The following is a 16944-nucleotide window of genomic DNA, read 5'->3' as shown; positions in this document are numbered from 1 at the left end:
TATCTTAATAAAATTATTAAATCTGTTCTTATCAGTTTACCTTGCAAAGCATAGATTCAGCAGTAGGTTATTTTTTCCCCTGTTTTTTTAGTAGAACTAATCTTCCTTTAGAACTATTGTTTGTTCTAAAAAGAAAAGTGTTTTTGGCCATAAAAAGTTTAATGTATGATATAGATGTTTGTAGAAAAGATATAGAGAAAATTTTCTGGAGCCAATCTACAAGCAGCAGCATTGACATTACAGTAAATGTAGGAAGGAGAAGGTCCATTTCTGTTTCCCTGCCTGTGTGTACTTCCATTAAGCATAGTCAGATGGAATGGCATATGAAAATATTTGCATCTATAGGTGTATTAGGCCTTTGTGTTATGTTTAAACATTGAGGGAGTTTTCCAGGGTTTTTTTTTCCTCTGTATTCTACTGGAATTTTTAAGTACATTTGCTAACTTCATATATATTAACGATTGTTGACCATCTTTAGTTGTCCGCTCTTCTAGAGTGTGGTCCGTTTTAGAGCTATGTCATGAACACATAAGCATTTTGATGTAGCTAATTTTCTCTGTATTTTCCTTCATCCATCAGAAGATAAGATAGATAAGTGACCAAATTCCTTCTGTAATGGAATGTTTATCATGCACCTATTTTTTTTTTTTTTTTTGGTTACATTTCCACAGTTTGTGCTTTGGGTGCTTTGATGTTAATATCTTCGTTTATTAACATTGTTTTTCAGATGGGGCATCCAGGCATGCCGCATTATCCACCTATGGGAATGCACCCGATGGGCCAGAGGCCACCGAACATGCCACCGGTTCCACATGGAATGATGCCTCAGATGATGCCTCCAATGGGAGGACCACCAATGGGGCAGGTAAGGCAGCTTATCTGTGTCTTCCCCTCCTCCTCGTCCCGTCCCCCGTCCCCCCCCAAATGATCTGAGAGACAGGTAAGTTTCCCAGAGTTGCTTGGAAATAATAATGTTAATAGTCATTAAAATGTAGTGTTTCTGTAGCATTGTCCATTGGTAATGCAGAAAACACAGTTGTAACAAAAATAATGAAATTGTCTCGTGATTTCAAAATTTAAAATAAAAGGATTCGGTACTTAAATTCACAACTTTTGTTATTGTTAGTTCAGACAGTATTCTATTAGCCTTTCAGGACAAATAAGGTGCATGTAGCAGTGTGCAGTTCTAAAAACCAAAAATCCTGAAAACAAACAAAAAACTCCCCTTTTAATTCTAGCAAGAGACTGTAGTGTCATAATGTTGAAGCTGCAACATTTCTGTTTCTTTGGCTCTGTGCTAAGAAAGTCTTATAACCAGAGATAGAAGAAAATTACAGGAGATGGAGGGAAGAAATATAAAATTATTTGGTGCTATTTTACACTTCTGTAACATACTGTTATTTCTGGTCTGTCAACATGATGCATGTCTCGAAAAATAAACTTGGCCACTCAGTGGCATGTATAAAATTTTGTTGGCAAGTAAAGGGGGGCCTAAACTATACCTTTGTGTATTTTGTAAGCTTTCTATTTTTAACAATGAAAGGTCCTGTCCCTTATTAAGTAAGTTCTGAATTTGAAATAGGGCAGTTCCCTTCCTGAATATGCAGAAATCTCTAGTGTTGCTTCTGGTGAACCTGGCTTTCCTAAACAAAGGCAGAGTCAAATTGACAAGACCAAGGGGTGGGAAGTTGCGGGAACACCCTTCCTACGAACATTGTGAGGAAGCTAAAGCAGATTCAAAGTTACAAGACACCTACTAGTCAGAGGCTGGTATGAAAGATGGCGCCTCCTGTGAAAGGTCCAGGGTCAATTCCATGGTAGGAATTCCATCACCCCCCTTCCCAGAGTATTGGGGCAACCCCTGAATCTTAATGACTGGAGGGTGGCTCACCTACCCTATTAGTAGATGTAGGTCTGAAGGATGTCTGGTACATTTTTCACGCTGCAGTACACAGTATGGCAGTCTGTTATATTGGATACATACCTGCTGCAGAAAGTAATGCAGTTTAAAAAGACAAAGGCAGATGGAGGTGGAGTGATGCAATGTGAAACAGAGTGATTAGGTTGATCATAGGTACATGTTTTACCAATTATGAGCGTTTGTGTTTTTTAAAATAATAAACACACTTGTCAATCCCCTTGTCATCTCTTACCCAAAAGTTTTCAGCCAGAGTCCCATTGCCCTTGTGCCCCCTTCATCCATCATCTTACCCCTTCTGTCCATGTAATGAGCAGTTCCCACATAGTGTAATAAATAAAAAAAGTAAGTAGATGACTTAATCAACAAGCTTCTGGCAGACATTGTGGAAGAAAAGGCTACTGAGGGGATGGCAAAGGGAAAGTAAATGAGGGGAGGTTGACTATATGGAGGTTGACTATATTATTTATATATATATATATATAAAAATGACTATATGGCCTATAAGAATGGGCCAGTAGGCTGGTATTCTGATTCTAAATCTACTAGACTGCAAATGTCGGTCTATTGGCCCATCTCCTTGGATGCTAGGACCATTCCCCTAGCAAATACCAGGTTCTTCTGCTTCTCTCTGAAGCATTCTGGGAGGGGACAGTCTGCAGGTTTGTAAACTCACTTCTCAGGTGCCTTGGTGGACAAGGCCTTTGCTACTCTTTGTGTCAGTGACTCTCTAGGGCTGCTGCCCTACTTAATTCACAAGAAAATCTCCTGGGGCTGAAAATAATTGGGTCTTTTTTCCAACCTTCACTCTGCAAGGGCTCTTTGGGCCTGAGAATAACTGCAGTATTATCTCAAAAAACTACGGTTTTTCAACAGAGAGAGGCTTCAGAGCAATAAGGAATGCTTGAGATTCCTGTAGGTACTTGTGCAAGGGCTTCTAGGAAACTTCACATGTTCGGGATCCCACTTAGTTGGAAGTAGCAGTGGGGCAAGAGTGCTTTCTTCTCCTGCTTCTACAGGATGACGAGGAATAGGAGGGCCGCCTTCCAACTTTTCCTTTCTTCCTCACCCTCCCAAGAAAACCTTGTGGATTGAGGGTGGAGCAGTAGCCCTACCAAATATCTCTCTCTCCACACAAGATGCAAGATGAGGGGAGTGGTAATCTGATGCTCTCTGAAGATACAGGGGGATGGGGTCACTTGGCCAGCCTGCCAAAGTCTATGAAGGTAATGGGGGATGACTGAAACGTAAAGGGGTTGACTTCTCAAGGCCTCTTTGGAGACTGAGTGACAAAATTGTCATCAGCTGAATATGATCAGATTAGCACAGCACTACTATTTGTGCTCTTTGCCACATTTATTTATGGCTTATCAGTTCTTAATGTCAAGAACTAGTGGAAAACTGGGAAAAGCGCAAAATATGAAGGAAATCTTTTAAGAAAATTTTTAAACAGCTTTATAGTGCATCAGTTGGTCACTAACAAGTAACTTATCTATATAAATTTGCTGTGGTTACTGCCTCTTCAAAATAGTCTAAGCATGTACTCCCAGACAAAAATTAGCTTATCAAAATAAAAACTATGGGTCTTTGTTTCATCAGACAGTACATAGATCTGGACTGAAATTTTAACAAATTGTAATAGCCAGTCCACATTACTGTGTTCAAATTGTTTTAAGGGAAGTAGCGTGGTTTAAAAGTAACTTACATGGTTTTCATTGATGTTGCATGTTTTTCTAGATGTTTATAACCATTCAAGAACTGGTTGAGAACTCTTCGCTCTTGCTACTTAACTCTTTAATAGCACTATTCATCTTGAAAGATCTTGGCAAACATTAATTCTTATAACACAACTGTGAGGCAGTTACCTCAAGAATTTCTCCTCCTAGCAGACAAGGGAAAGAAGGCATCAAAGTTAAGAGAGTTGTGGAAGATCACAAAGGGGACCAATTTATAGTCTGAATTAGCATTTGTGATACTTAACCGATTTTGTTGTTTGTTGGTCCCCAGATTTTCTGAGAAATCTTTCCTTCTATGTTCCCTGTTCTAGCCTAGGATTCCTATTCTGACGGGCACAGCATTATCAATAGATTACTCGTCTTGTCATTTTAATATTACATATTCTCATGTAATCCAAATAGTGCTGTCTACAATAGATGTCTTAGCTTTCTGCTAATATTTCAGAGCTGAATTGAAATGTATGTTCATCTTCCCTTTAAATTGGGGAGTCTGTTGGAGTGGATTTATGGAAAATCTAGCTATTTCCTATCTTAACATTGTTGCTAGTTTTATGTAGACTTCTACAAACTTCTACTACACTTTCTTTTGTTCTAGGGGATTATTAGACTTGTTTATCAAACAGAATAAGTAGTGAGAGACTGGTACACTATCATAAAAAGTTCATACTTGGTGCTATATATTTTCTCAATTACACTCTACAATAACATTTTAATTGTAGATGCCTGGAATGATGCAGTCAATGATGCCTGGAATGATGATGTCTCATATGTCCCAAGCACATATGCAGCCTACTGTACCGGTAATCTTTAAAACTTGTCTTTTTCACTTTTTAAACTATCTTACCCTGTGTGAACACTATTACTAGCATTTCATAAAGTCTAGTCAAGATTTTGAACTTGTATAAAATTGTGCTAAAAATGTCCTCCTTTGTGTATAAAATTCTGTGAGGAAGAGGTGAATAGTTGAATAAAGCTTCAGAAGACACACACACAAGCAGTCACTTGCATCTTAATGGAGGAGTGATCTGTATTTAATTACTTCCTCAACATGCAAAATATTCTCTCTACCCAGATTTCAATATTGCATATAACTATTGATTTCTTATAACACCAAGCACTTTCTCTTTATACATCTATTGTAACTTTTTAAAAAATAAGGTGTTTAGTACTCATCCAGATTTCCACATTAATAATACACAGCAAAAAATAGGGAAACAATTTTAATTCATTAAATCTCTTAAAAAGATGCCAATAACAGAAATATCATTGATTTCTTTCATATTAAGTTGATTATGGATTTATAACTTGGATTGCCCATTATAAGCTTTGGAGGAATTTCAGAGATCTTAGGGAAAAAAATTAAAAAAGCACCGTGGTCAAAAGAGGTTAAAAAGAGAGATCTAGTATGCTAAAATTCAATCCAATTTTAAATATATGAAAATATTATTTCAGTTGGTTTTTGGAGCTCTGACAAATACTTTCATACTATAAAATGATCAGGAATAATATCAGTTAAGTACAACTTACGAATTGTAAACTGTTTACGGATATTTTTAAGGATATGTTATTTCAGAATCTAAACACGACAATATTCTCTGTTTTAAATTAAGATAACTATTTCATTTTCATGCTGTATGGTGGTTGACTTGCTTACATGCTTTGCGATATTTGGGTCAGGATGGAATTTTTCCCTGGGTCATATTGGCAGGTGAAAGAAGCTTTACTCAGAAAAATAAAAAACAAAACCACACTTTTTGTGACCATGCCATAGCATCACTTTAGATCAGCTGGTGTTGGCAGTTTGATTGGATAAAAATTACATCTGGAAGTCTTTTTCCTAGTTCAGATAAATTGAGCTTGAATGTAGTCCTTCTGAAATTTGGAGTCTGGAAATCAGTTGAGTACACTCTCCCATATTATCAAGCAGTTCATTGGTAATTATCATTTGATTTTTTTCATGCTTTGAAAATCTAAAACTATCTATGTTGGGATATCCTTAAAGTGCTTACTTACCTGGGCAGAAAATTAAATAGAACTTTAGATAGTGCGGTTTAATATATATATACTGTTGGTACAATTTTCAAAGGTGCCTAAGTTTCTTAGGGGCCTTAGTCACATTGATGGTAAAAGAGGCTTTCCCTTTAAGTCACTTAGGAATTTTTGAAATTTTTCCCTAGTGCATAAAGCAAGATCAGTTACTCTCAAAGTGATCATTTGGATAACATTGAACTTGATTGCACCAGTATGGGTGTTTTTATTGGATCTACCTTGCTAATTAGTATTATTTAGATGTTCAGTTATCTCTTGTGCAGACTACCTGAAAAAAATCAAGTAACTGAAGGATTGAGTCCAATGAATGGTAAACTTGTGTATCTGTTAAAGCTTTACATAAAAAGATAGAAGTCAAGAAATTCTTAAATCCTTTTAATCCTCTCTTTTCCCCCTTTGTATTTGAGATTTGTACTAACCGTAAAAGAGTGCCAATCAAGGCTCTGGGTACCCATGACAATCTATTAAAAGTATAGCGGACTCAGCTGTTGGTGTATAATGATTAATAGAAATAATAATCCATGGTAGATTTAGTGAATCAATTGTTAAATCCATTTTTCTATTAGTACTAAGTTGACAAAAAAAATGGTGTGGGATAAATCAAGTGATTGCATTACTCATAGTGCTGATGTTGCAGTATGTCTTTATTGACCTGAAAAAGTTTATTCAGACATGTACCCAAGGCCCATCTCTTCTTCATGGGTGAAAGCTGATCTATTGCTGTTTGAATCAATGAAGGTTTAAAGTATTACACAGGTGGTGGTATCGGTCACAAACACACCCTCGTGGTTTGTGTCAGGTGTGTTATTTCAGCATTGGAATTAGCTGGTCATCTGCACTGTATATACTGGATGAGTGTTCCATTTGCATGCTGAAGGTCTGTTCTTTGTGAGGTTGGCAAGAGATTCATTGAAATGAATTGGTGACTGTGTGGCCCTTTCAGAAGAGTATCTTGTTATCCTAAATTACTTTCTTTATAGAGCTGGATTTCCCATGATTATTGTTATATGGGGGGGGGGGGGATGGAGATCCACATTTAAGTTGATGGAGCATTTTGCTGCTGAAAAAACTTGAACAAGGTGCTTCTTTGAATTGATTATTATGATATTTAGTAACTTATTTTAATATACTGTTTTTAAATAATACGTTGGTTGTTTCTACAGCCAGGAGTAAACAGTATGGACACACAAGTAGGTATGTATACACAATCATTAAATTTTTAAAATCTTTTAATAGACTTGGAATTAATAAATCTAAAAAAAAATGAAGCTTAAGTTTACAAACAATGTAAATTAACCTTTATCCAATTTCCCTTTTATTTATATAAATTCTTTATTAAGTTTAGTTTATAGTGATGTTTTATCTTTCCTAATGTCTTTTTCAGACATGAAAAAGCTTTCAATGGATAGAAAACAAAAGGATAATTTTTATATACCTTAAAACCTTATTTTGTGTCTTGTTAGTTTTCTTTAACATTTTTATATTTGGTTTTATATTATTTTATTTTTTCTCCAAGTATTGTCTGTCATTATGGACCTCTACTCTTAAGATGCTCGGCCTGTCTGTATTCCCCTCCAATACCAAACATTCCGACCAAGAGGGTATTTCGGGAACTCCTACCTCCTTCCCATATTCTTCAGGTTGTCCCATATCTGATTTGATGTACATTCTCCAGTAAAAAGATTGTTTCCACCCAATCATGAATAGCACCTTCTTGGGAGCTGAGTTGAACTTAGTGCTCATGAAATTAATGGAATCGCCGATTGATAATCTAGAGCAAAGATGTTTGTGTAAGCTATTCCTCAAAGATTGGATTGCCAGTGTTTAGAATGTCATTATAATGAGTCTGAGAGCCACAAGGATAACCTGTGTTTTCCCTAAGATAGTGTTTAGTTCTGGTGGAACTCATGCTATTAAATTACCCTGTTTTCACCTGATCTGCACTCAGTACTGGGAGAAGATAAATGGCATAGCTTAAGTGTTAAGAGGCCCTTATTTAATACATGGATAGAATTGAGGTCTCTCTGAATCTTCTGGACTATTTGTAATTTCTGATAAATCCAGAGAGATTATTTCTGTTTAGAGGTTGTCTAAATGGATTGGAGAGCACATGCAGGTCTGTGATCTTGTAGCTGTTTCAGTGCTTGATGGTATTGAGGTTCATTCAACCAGGTCTAAAATAGTGTATGCATCAGCCATTCCCAAACATTATTAGTTCATGTACAAAAATTAGTTCTTCCAAAAAAAAAAAAAAATGTTGGAAGTGCCGGATGCAAATTTCTCCTTCGGGCACATTTATTTTAGGTCTTAATAGGCTTAATTTAAATATTTATGGACTCACAGTAAAATAAAATTTGAATGAATCTGGTGGAGATCTGCCTGGGGAAGATTAGGAAAGAAGGGAGTTTGGCTGGAGGAGTCCCACTGGAACCTTAGAGAATGTGAGGTTTAGGACTAATTGAGAATTCTTCGCTAAATCTGTTTAATCGGAAAATGCTACTTTGTCAAAGTTCTTTAACTTTTCTGCAAGAATTTATAAGTTTCTCAGGTCCAGGATGGAATATCGGGGGCAGGGAAACCCACTATAGCAGTGGTTCCCAAACTGTGAGAAAGTGAGTCGCTACCCCATTTTAATGCAGTCACCAGGGCTGGCTCAGACTTGTTGGGGACTGGGGCCAAGGCTGAAACCCAAGCCCAAGGGCTTCCACCCTGGGTGGCGGGACTCAGGTTACAGGCCCCCTGCCTGGTGCTGAAGCCCTGGGGCTTTGCCTCCCCACCCCTCCCCCCCACCTGGGATGGTGGGGCTTGGGCTTTTGCCCTGCCACCTGGGACAGCTGAGCTCAGGCTTTAGTTCCCTCTCTTGGGATCACGTAGCTCTAAGTATGTCGACTTCAGCTACGCTATTTTCATAGCTGAAGTTGCATAACTTAGACTGACTTAGCTCGCACCCCATCCCCCCACAGTGTAGACCAGGCCTTAGTAGCATTAGTCTCATTTCACTTTTGTTCAAAAGCTTCAAGTTCCTGTCCAGTTCCCTCTGAGCCAGGGAACTCTGCAAGTCTTGCCACAGCTCCCCTCCGCGAAGAGTCTTCCTCACAGGACTTCTCCTCCCCTTTGGAGCCACAGATTCCTTCTTCTCGATTAAGGGTTTCACAGCCCTTCCTTCACAGGGCTATGCATAGAATCAAGCAGGCTTACCCAGCTTCTCCCCAGGGGATTACGCAATTGCTCGCTCTCATAATTGCATGCTTAATACATTTCACTACGCATAGGCGTATAATATTGCATAATATGGCCTTGACAGGGTGCTGCATTGCCCACCCAAATTATTGTCTGAGCCCTTGCCCTCACCCTCATTGGCTTGATGGGTCCATCTCCCCACAGAACAGGGCGAGCAGCACTTCGCCTGTGGGGCTATCCAGGCTGCCACTGGGCATGCAGACTGGGCAGAGGGAGTGATGTGATTATCAGCTTCATTGTAGAAAAAAATGTTTTTGGTGCTGCCTGTAGCCACTGTGCCCTACCAAGGTGGGGCTGCATGGATGGTAGGCTGGCTCTGGAGCAGCAGGGAGAGGTGATGGGGCAGCAAGGCAGCCACGGTGAGGAGGGGCAACAGAAGTGGCAGCATGGAACAATGTAGAGCCCAACCCACAGCATGATGAAAGCATGGCCAGGCAAATGCAGCCCCTACTGGCCTGCAGCATTTTTCACCTGGCTGGCTTGTGTTGGTGGCACAGGCAGCAGTGGCAGCCTGCAATGCTGCTGGCTGGTGGTAGGGGTCGACCTAGTGAGCACAGGGGAAGCCAGGCCACAGGGCTGGTCAGGGATTGGGAATGTGTTCCCATGGGTGGGCCTTCAGGTCCCCAAGCTCTATAGTCTGGGGATGTCTGCCTGCCCCCCACATATGCCAGGATGTGAGCCTCACATTCTTTGAGTATATGCCACACACCTCAGATCTGAGACCTTCCCAGAGTTTGGTTTGTGTCGCTCCCTGAGGGGAAGGAATGCTTCTTGGTCTCCACCACAGGGCAAGCAGGGAGGCCCTGGCAGAGACAGGTCTGTGTGCTGCCACCATCTTCTTTCTGTGTCATGTGGTAGCACCTCCTCAGTGGGTGGTGCTGGTCAGCCTTGGCCAGCACCCAGGGTCACAGCTGGTAAGGGAGATGAGGCCTGCCCCATCTCTACCCCATCTGGAGGAGGAGGGAATGTGTTTGGGAGATGGACGAGGTGTCCCTTTGTCTGTCTGTCTCTTGCGCGCACACATGCACGCAGCCAGGTAGGAGCTCATTGGATGGGGCTAGCTGGAAGAAGACGGGGCTCAGGACTAAGGGTGCTGTGATATTTGTCTATCATAAGTTATGACCCACCCAAATTTCCATTCCCAACTACACTACTGCTATTAATTGTAAAGGACATAGTAAAATGACAGACATTGAGGACAGATGTAGCATTAAGTAGTTTTGCCAAAAAATACTGGTGGTGTTGTCAACTATGAGAGGAAATCAACAATTGCATGCTACTTGAACAAATCACAAAAGTATTTAAAAAGAGAGGCTTAGCTGCAAGGACAATCTCATAAAATGTAGTGCTTTATTTCAACCTGTGTCAACATAACCACAATTGCTTGGTAAGAGCGGTTGGATGTTGTCCATAGAAACTTAAAAATGTAGGAGCGGAAAGGACTTCGATAGGTCATCTAGTCCAGTCCCCTGCACTGAGGCAGGACTAAGTATTGTTGGAACCATTCCTGACAGGGGTTTGTCTAACCTGATCTTAGAAACCTCCAGTGATGGAGATTCCACATGGAACAAGTTACCAAGGAGGATGTGGAATCTCCATCACTGGAGGTTTCTAAGATCAGGTTAGACAAACCCCTGTCAGGAATGGTTCCAACAATACTTAGTCTTGTAATACTGTAATACTTACAGATAGGAATTTTTTCCTAATGTCTAATCTAAATTTCCCTTGCTACAATTTAAGCTCTTTACTTGTCCTATCCTTAGTGTATTTAAAAATACATGAGGTTACATTTTTTTTTCTTCATTTCTACTTTCTGTGATTCAGTTACTTTAGTTACCTTGCTTGTGTTTTCATATTTGGAATGAAAGAAAGATACTGTGTATCTGCACACTTTATCTTGCATATTATACAGAGCAAAGATTTACAATATTCTGTTTATTTTTCTTTTTTTATTTCAATCTTGGAGTTTGAAATATGTGATTATCAGCTTCATTGTAGAAAAAAATGTTTTTGGTACCAATTCACTATAAAAAAATTAGTCTTAATTTAAGTAGCCACTATTAAACAACTATTTTTCAGTTTCACAAACCACACATGATGGGTCACTTTAGTGTCACACTTTTTGTTAACTGATGATAAAGATATGGGTTTTTGTGGTTAAAATGTGCTTTTATAAAAACAAAATTCATGAAAACTGTCTTCTATATCTGTCTAAAGAGGCTGCATTAATATAGTGTTGTTCTGTATTAAAACTGTGAAAAAGGAAAAAAAAAAGTACAATTTTGCATAATAATTTTGCATCATTTTTTGTGCACATAATTCCTTGGCGTGTACCCAGCATTACTACTATCCAGGTTCCCGCCCCACTTCATGATCTTGATCTGAAGACTCACCTTTCTTCCCCTTGTTTCAGGCCCTCTTCCCCCAGGGGTATGTTATGATTCAGGCAGGCTTCCACAGTCAACCAGCTGTTCTGGTTCCCATCCCAAGGAGCCTCTCTCCTGACTTGATGTTCCCCTGTAATTCTCCTTTCAAGGCTGCCACTCCTCCTCCTGGGAGTCACCTGACAGCTAGGTTTTATCATGTTAAGGAGGTAGCCACCTGATTTACATCTGGCCCCATTTCCCAGCTAATCTGCTGCTCCTTTGAATACCGATTTCCTTAAAGGTACTATGTCAAGGAACAGGGGTTTGGCTGACCCTGGGCCCACTTTGCCTTAAAAGGGGACAACAACTGTGTGACCAAATACTACTTCTAACAACTCATGTAGCATTGTGGTACATGTACCACAGTATGGAAATTTTGAAGATTTTTACTGCTACTTAGTCTTCAAGAGTGAAGATCAATAGTGCTTATGCTGGAAGAAGAAAGAAAGGCTATTTGACAGTAATTGTTTTTTCAATTGGGTGGTTGATATGGATTCACACTACTGACCCTCCCTGCTCTCTTTGGAGTCTTTTAATTCAAATTCTGAGGACGTGGCTCAAAGAAAACATTTAAGTACATGCTTGTGTCCGAAGGACTTAAATGGAAATTAAGCACATGCTTAAGTGCTGCCATGAATAGAGTTGTTTTCCCTGAACTGGGACCTGCAGAATGAAAAGTAGATAGTGAGCCATGACCCACAAACACAATAGGCCCGGAACAGCTGGTGCTGCAAGAACGTGTGTAGCCCCAACAGACATTCTTGGCAAAAGAGTTCTGGTTGGATGCCCCTGCATGCTCATTCCAAGGGTTAATCTATCTTCATAATCTTCCTGAACTGGAATTACGGGTAGGTCATTTATCTTTTAGTTTTTATCAAATCTTTTATTTACAGTAAGTCATTTTTTAATTTATAAAAGGCCAGAGGGGAAAAGATGTAATTTAGGAGTGTTTTGCTAGAACACTAGTGTTTCTCATTCTGTTTGTGTTTTTGTTTTTGTTTTTTTAAATAGGCACTACACCACCTGGAACACAGGTGAGTAAAAACCAAGGCTTCAGAAAGTTAATAGAAGTACAATGATTGTAAGTCCATGTATGGACATTTAAAGAAAAACCTTATTTGATTCCCACCCCCCCATGTTACTTTTACTAGCACGTTACTTATAAATCAGTTTACATGCTTAGGGATCAATATTTTTTTCTATTAGACTACCAGTCTTTGACTAGTGTTTGAAAACTTTAGTTGCCTCTGAGGAATTTGTACTAGTTTGTCAACCACCACTCTTGCCATTCAGTATTTAGACCTGAATGCCAGGTGTACTGAGCTTCTCTTTGCTCCCATTGAATTTTCTGATTAGAACATAAGAACAGCCTCACTGGGTCAGACCAAAGGTCCATCTAGCCAAGTATCCTATCTTCTGACAGTGGCCAGTGCCAGGTGCTCCAGAGGGAATGAATAGAACAAGTACGGTAATCATTCAGTGATCCATCCCCTGTTGCCCATTTCCAGTTTCTGGCAAAGAGAGGCTAAGGACACCATCCCTGCCCATCCTGGCTAATAGCCATTGATGGACCTGTCCTCCATGAACTTAACTAGTTCTTTTTGGAACCCTGTTATAGTCTTGGCCTTCACAACATCCTCTGGCAAAGAGTTCCACAGGTTGACTGTGGGTTGTGTGAAAAATACTTCCTTTTGTTCTTTTTAAACCTGCAGCCTATTAATTTCATTTGGTGATCCCTACTTCTTGTGTTATGAGGAGTAAATAACACTTCCTTATTTACTTTCTCCACACTAGTCATGATTTTATAGACCTCAATCATATCCTCCCCTTAGTCCTCTCTTTTGCAAGCTGAAAAGTCCCAGTTTTATTAATCTCTCTTGGACTTTTAGGAGAGTGTTTTTCTAGTTCTTCTAGTTCTCAAGACAGCAATCATTAAAATATATCGAAAACAAAGTAAAATAAGATTGTGATAAAACTAATGTAATATTTTTAGGTCATGGAAAATTTTAATGATTTTTAAACCCTGGTATCTTGTGAATTTTGAGGACTGAAATACAGACTCAACGTTAGCCAACTTTGGTTTTGCAAAGCTGAGAAGCATTTTGAGATATGGAACCTTAAAACAGGCATACAGTTCCTTAGTGTATTGTTGGGTATTTTTGCGCTGGTGAAGAGCGGAAATTACTCCTTATTTTTAAATCCTCAAATTTCCTATTGATTTAGTTAAATTTAAAAAGGAGAAATTTTCATGTCTGTTTAGTGTTCATGAAACTTTTGTATTGTTAGCTCTGAAGTGTGTAGTCTGTATCAACAGAACAGTATAGCACAATGTCATCTTCACAGTTCCCTGACACAGCCATGTTCAGAACGAGAGAGCGCTTCAGGTTCCATGACTACATTCAATTCAGCTGAGATTACCAACAAGGATCTTCATTAGTGCCAATTATTATAATGTTTTGTCATAAGGGATAGAAAATGTTAGAAAATGTGGCCAGAGTCTACTAATCTGGAAAACACGTGTACCAGTCCATCAGTGTTTCTAGTCCTAACAGGCTCTTTGATCTTAAAGTGTGGGTGTTAACTAATTTTATAACCATCTATTTTGCTGTTATTGAATTAAACTGTTTTTTCAGTACTCTAATAAAAAATTAAATGTTAATATTTGTATCTCTGATACTATTTCTACTCCATGCAAAATCTTCAGAAGGTATTTGGATCCTATGTTTTTTTGACATTTTAAGTAGTTCCTGTTCCCATGTTCAGAAGTTACCACAGTACTATAACTTAATACGAGCAAATATTGGTGTGGAGGGTTAGATGAAGGGAGAGTAAATAATCTGATATTTCTTTCACTTAATTGGTCATTTTAGCTTTTATACAATTGGAAAACTGGGATTACAATCTTTAAAATGTAAGAAACGGGTCTAACTCTAACAACACTCAATAGAGTAGCCACTAAAATTAGGTCAAAATTAAAATGTGGAGGGGAGGCAAGATGGTTATCGATGTGATTTTTTTTTTTTTTTTTTTTTTAGGTCTGATAGCTCATGGATAGGGCCCTACCAAATTCACGGCCATGAAAAATGCATCACGGACCGTGAAATGTGGTCTCCCCCTGTGAAATCTGCTCTTTCATGTGCTTTTACCCTATACTATAAGATTTCACGGGGGAGACTAGCTTTTTTCAAATTGGGGGGTACTGACCCAAAAGGGAGTTGTGGGGGGTGGGGTATCACAAGGTTATTTTAAGGAGTTGTGGCATTGCCACACTTACTTTTGCACTGCCTTCAAAACTGGGAGGCCAGTTAGCAGTGGCTCTTGGTTGCGCACCCAGCTGTGAAGGTAGCAATACCGCAAACACGCCCCCACACACAACTCCTTTTTCGGTCAGGACCCCTACAATTACAACCCTGTGAAATTTCAGACTTAAATAGCTGTAATCATGAAATTTATGATTTTAAAAATCCTGTGATTATGGAACTGACCAAAACGAATTTGGTAGGGCCCTACTCAAAGACCACCACTGCTATAGACAAATGTCTGTACACCAGTGGATTTAGCCTTTTCAGCAGGATTAGTGTGGCACCAGTTCATAACTTAATATAACAATTCCCAGTCTTGGATCATTGTAACTTTCAGTCTCTCGTGATGTACATAGGTGTCATTTAGGAAGTAATTTGAAACTTTGAACTTATTTCATGTAGCACGCTAAACTGCCATCTTATGGAAATGATTTTCAGTCATTATCAACCTAAGTTACATTTAAAAGTGACCTAGATGTCCTGAGCGTGTGTGCATGTATGTCAGTCAGTCAGTCAGTCGTCTATCTTGGATGAGATGCTGTGTTGTAAGTTTTCCTTTTTGATTCTTCATTATACTTTAAAATCATTTACTGTAAACAGGAAATTTGTAAATCTGAATCAGCTTTAGGGTTTGTTTTTTGCTGCTGTTCTGGTGTTTAAAAATTCTTATTGGATATATTTAAAATACATGTTGTTTTTTTAAATTTAAACAAATAAAAGAACTCCGTATACTTTTTTTTTTTCCCCCTCAGATCACACATCAAATAGTTTGCGCAGCCCAGCAAACCACCACAACCAACAGTTCTATAAATGAAGATCCTTCTAAACAGGTTTCACCAGTTTCTACTTGTTTTTAACTTTTCTAGAGCTTTTTTTATAGAATTCCATTACCATATTTTATTGCTTCTGTTTTATTTTTCCTAGAAATCTATGTGGACTGAACATAAATCACCAGATGGAAGAACTTATTATTATAATACTGAAACAAAACAATCTACATGGGAGAAGCCAGATGATCTCAAAACACCTGCTGAGGTAAACCAAGTTCATTGAAAGATATGGAACAAGTGACTTAAAATAAGTTCAGTGTAGTGTCCAGGAGACATGCATTAGAATTTTTATTCCAATGTAATTTATAACTGTAAACACCCTTGCTCCAAAAAGCAAATTTTATCAGTTCTAGATAGACTGTCTATAACTGAATTGGGTAGATTCTTCAAGATACCCATTGATGTGCTTTTGAGATCACAATGTGACTTCAGGTTTAAATTTTGCTGTTTTTCTTCAGGATATTTTCATTGTACGCATTGTGATATGTTTTAAGTTGCTTTTAGGCTTATTTTTGGGTTGTTTTTAGGATATTTTAGCAGTTTTGAAACATCATTGTAATAAGATTTTTAACAAATGTTTTTGCTCTCTGTTAGCAATTGTTATCTAAATGCCCTTGGAAAGAGTACAAATCTGACTCTGGAAAGCCTTATTACTACAATTCCCAAACAAAAGAATCACGTTGGGCAAAACCCAAAGAGCTTGAAGATCTTGAAGGTAACGGTAATGGAAACTGAGCATTTTGTGTATAATGTAAATGTTATTTCTACATGAATTATGGCACTGTTAGTTTAGTGTAGGAATAGTTCTTCCTATTAAAAATTAAATAGAGTGAAATAAAAAAGAGATGCTGGAGCTTTTCCCCAATAATATAAAATTATAACTGAACAGAACTGGTCTGTCTTATTTTAACATTGTTCAAAGTCTCAAAGATTAAATTTAATTCAATGTCATCATATTCAGTGGATTTGAAATAAAAATGGTGTTAGCTATCTTAGTTGAAAAATCAAAATTAAGCACGAAGCTGTGTTTGTAAATGACGTTGATAATCTGTTTCCCTACTGTTCCCGCCAACCATTGCTTCAATACGTTATTGTTGGGTAAAGCTAATTTATCAAAGTCAAAACCATGCGTACCTCCAAAGCGCATGGGTGTAAAGCTTTATTTTGAGATTATCTGTTTAATTTTGGGGGCTGGGAGATGATGGGAGGCGGGGAGAAAACCACCATCATCTTTTATTTGCATAAAATCATATTATGACACACAAGAATATAATCTAGGTCTCATTTGGATTTCTTCTTGCTCTTCCACAAAGGTAATGTCATAGTTTGTTCTGGGTGGAGTGTAATGCTGCATTAGTGTTTATTTTCGATGGAGCATGGTCAGTATTTTTGGTAAATCAGAGCCGTGGTGAAGAATATTACAAAATGTTAAAATAATTTTAA

The 16944-nt window shown here is 38.4% G+C and overlaps 1 protein-coding gene across 3 annotated transcripts in view; it reads left to right on the top strand.

Annotated features, from left to right (window-relative positions):
* PRPF40A (pre-mRNA processing factor 40 homolog A) overlaps positions 1-16944 on the top strand; it is a 45440-nt gene that overhangs the window by 2532 nt on the left and 25964 nt on the right. For all 3 annotated transcript variants that reach the window (XM_084643830.1, XM_084643829.1, XM_084643828.1), the window contains exons 2-8: positions 728-865; positions 4374-4454; positions 6867-6897; positions 12381-12403; positions 15424-15501; positions 15596-15706; positions 16096-16216. In XM_084643830.1, the coding sequence (XP_084499956.1) occupies positions 728-865; positions 4374-4454; positions 6867-6897; positions 12381-12403; positions 15424-15501; positions 15596-15706; positions 16096-16216 (583 nt within the window). The remainder of the gene's footprint in view (positions 1-727; positions 866-4373; positions 4455-6866; positions 6898-12380; positions 12404-15423; positions 15502-15595; positions 15707-16095; positions 16217-16944) is intronic.

The sequence above is a fragment of the Lepidochelys olivacea genome (genome assembly GCF_965140295.1).
Source record: "Lepidochelys olivacea isolate rLepOli2 genome assembly, chromosome: 11".
NCBI lineage: Eukaryota > Metazoa > Chordata > Testudines > Cheloniidae > Lepidochelys > Lepidochelys olivacea.
The sequence above is the reverse complement of the archived record's forward strand: the minus strand, read 5'-3'. Positions and strand labels throughout refer to the sequence as shown.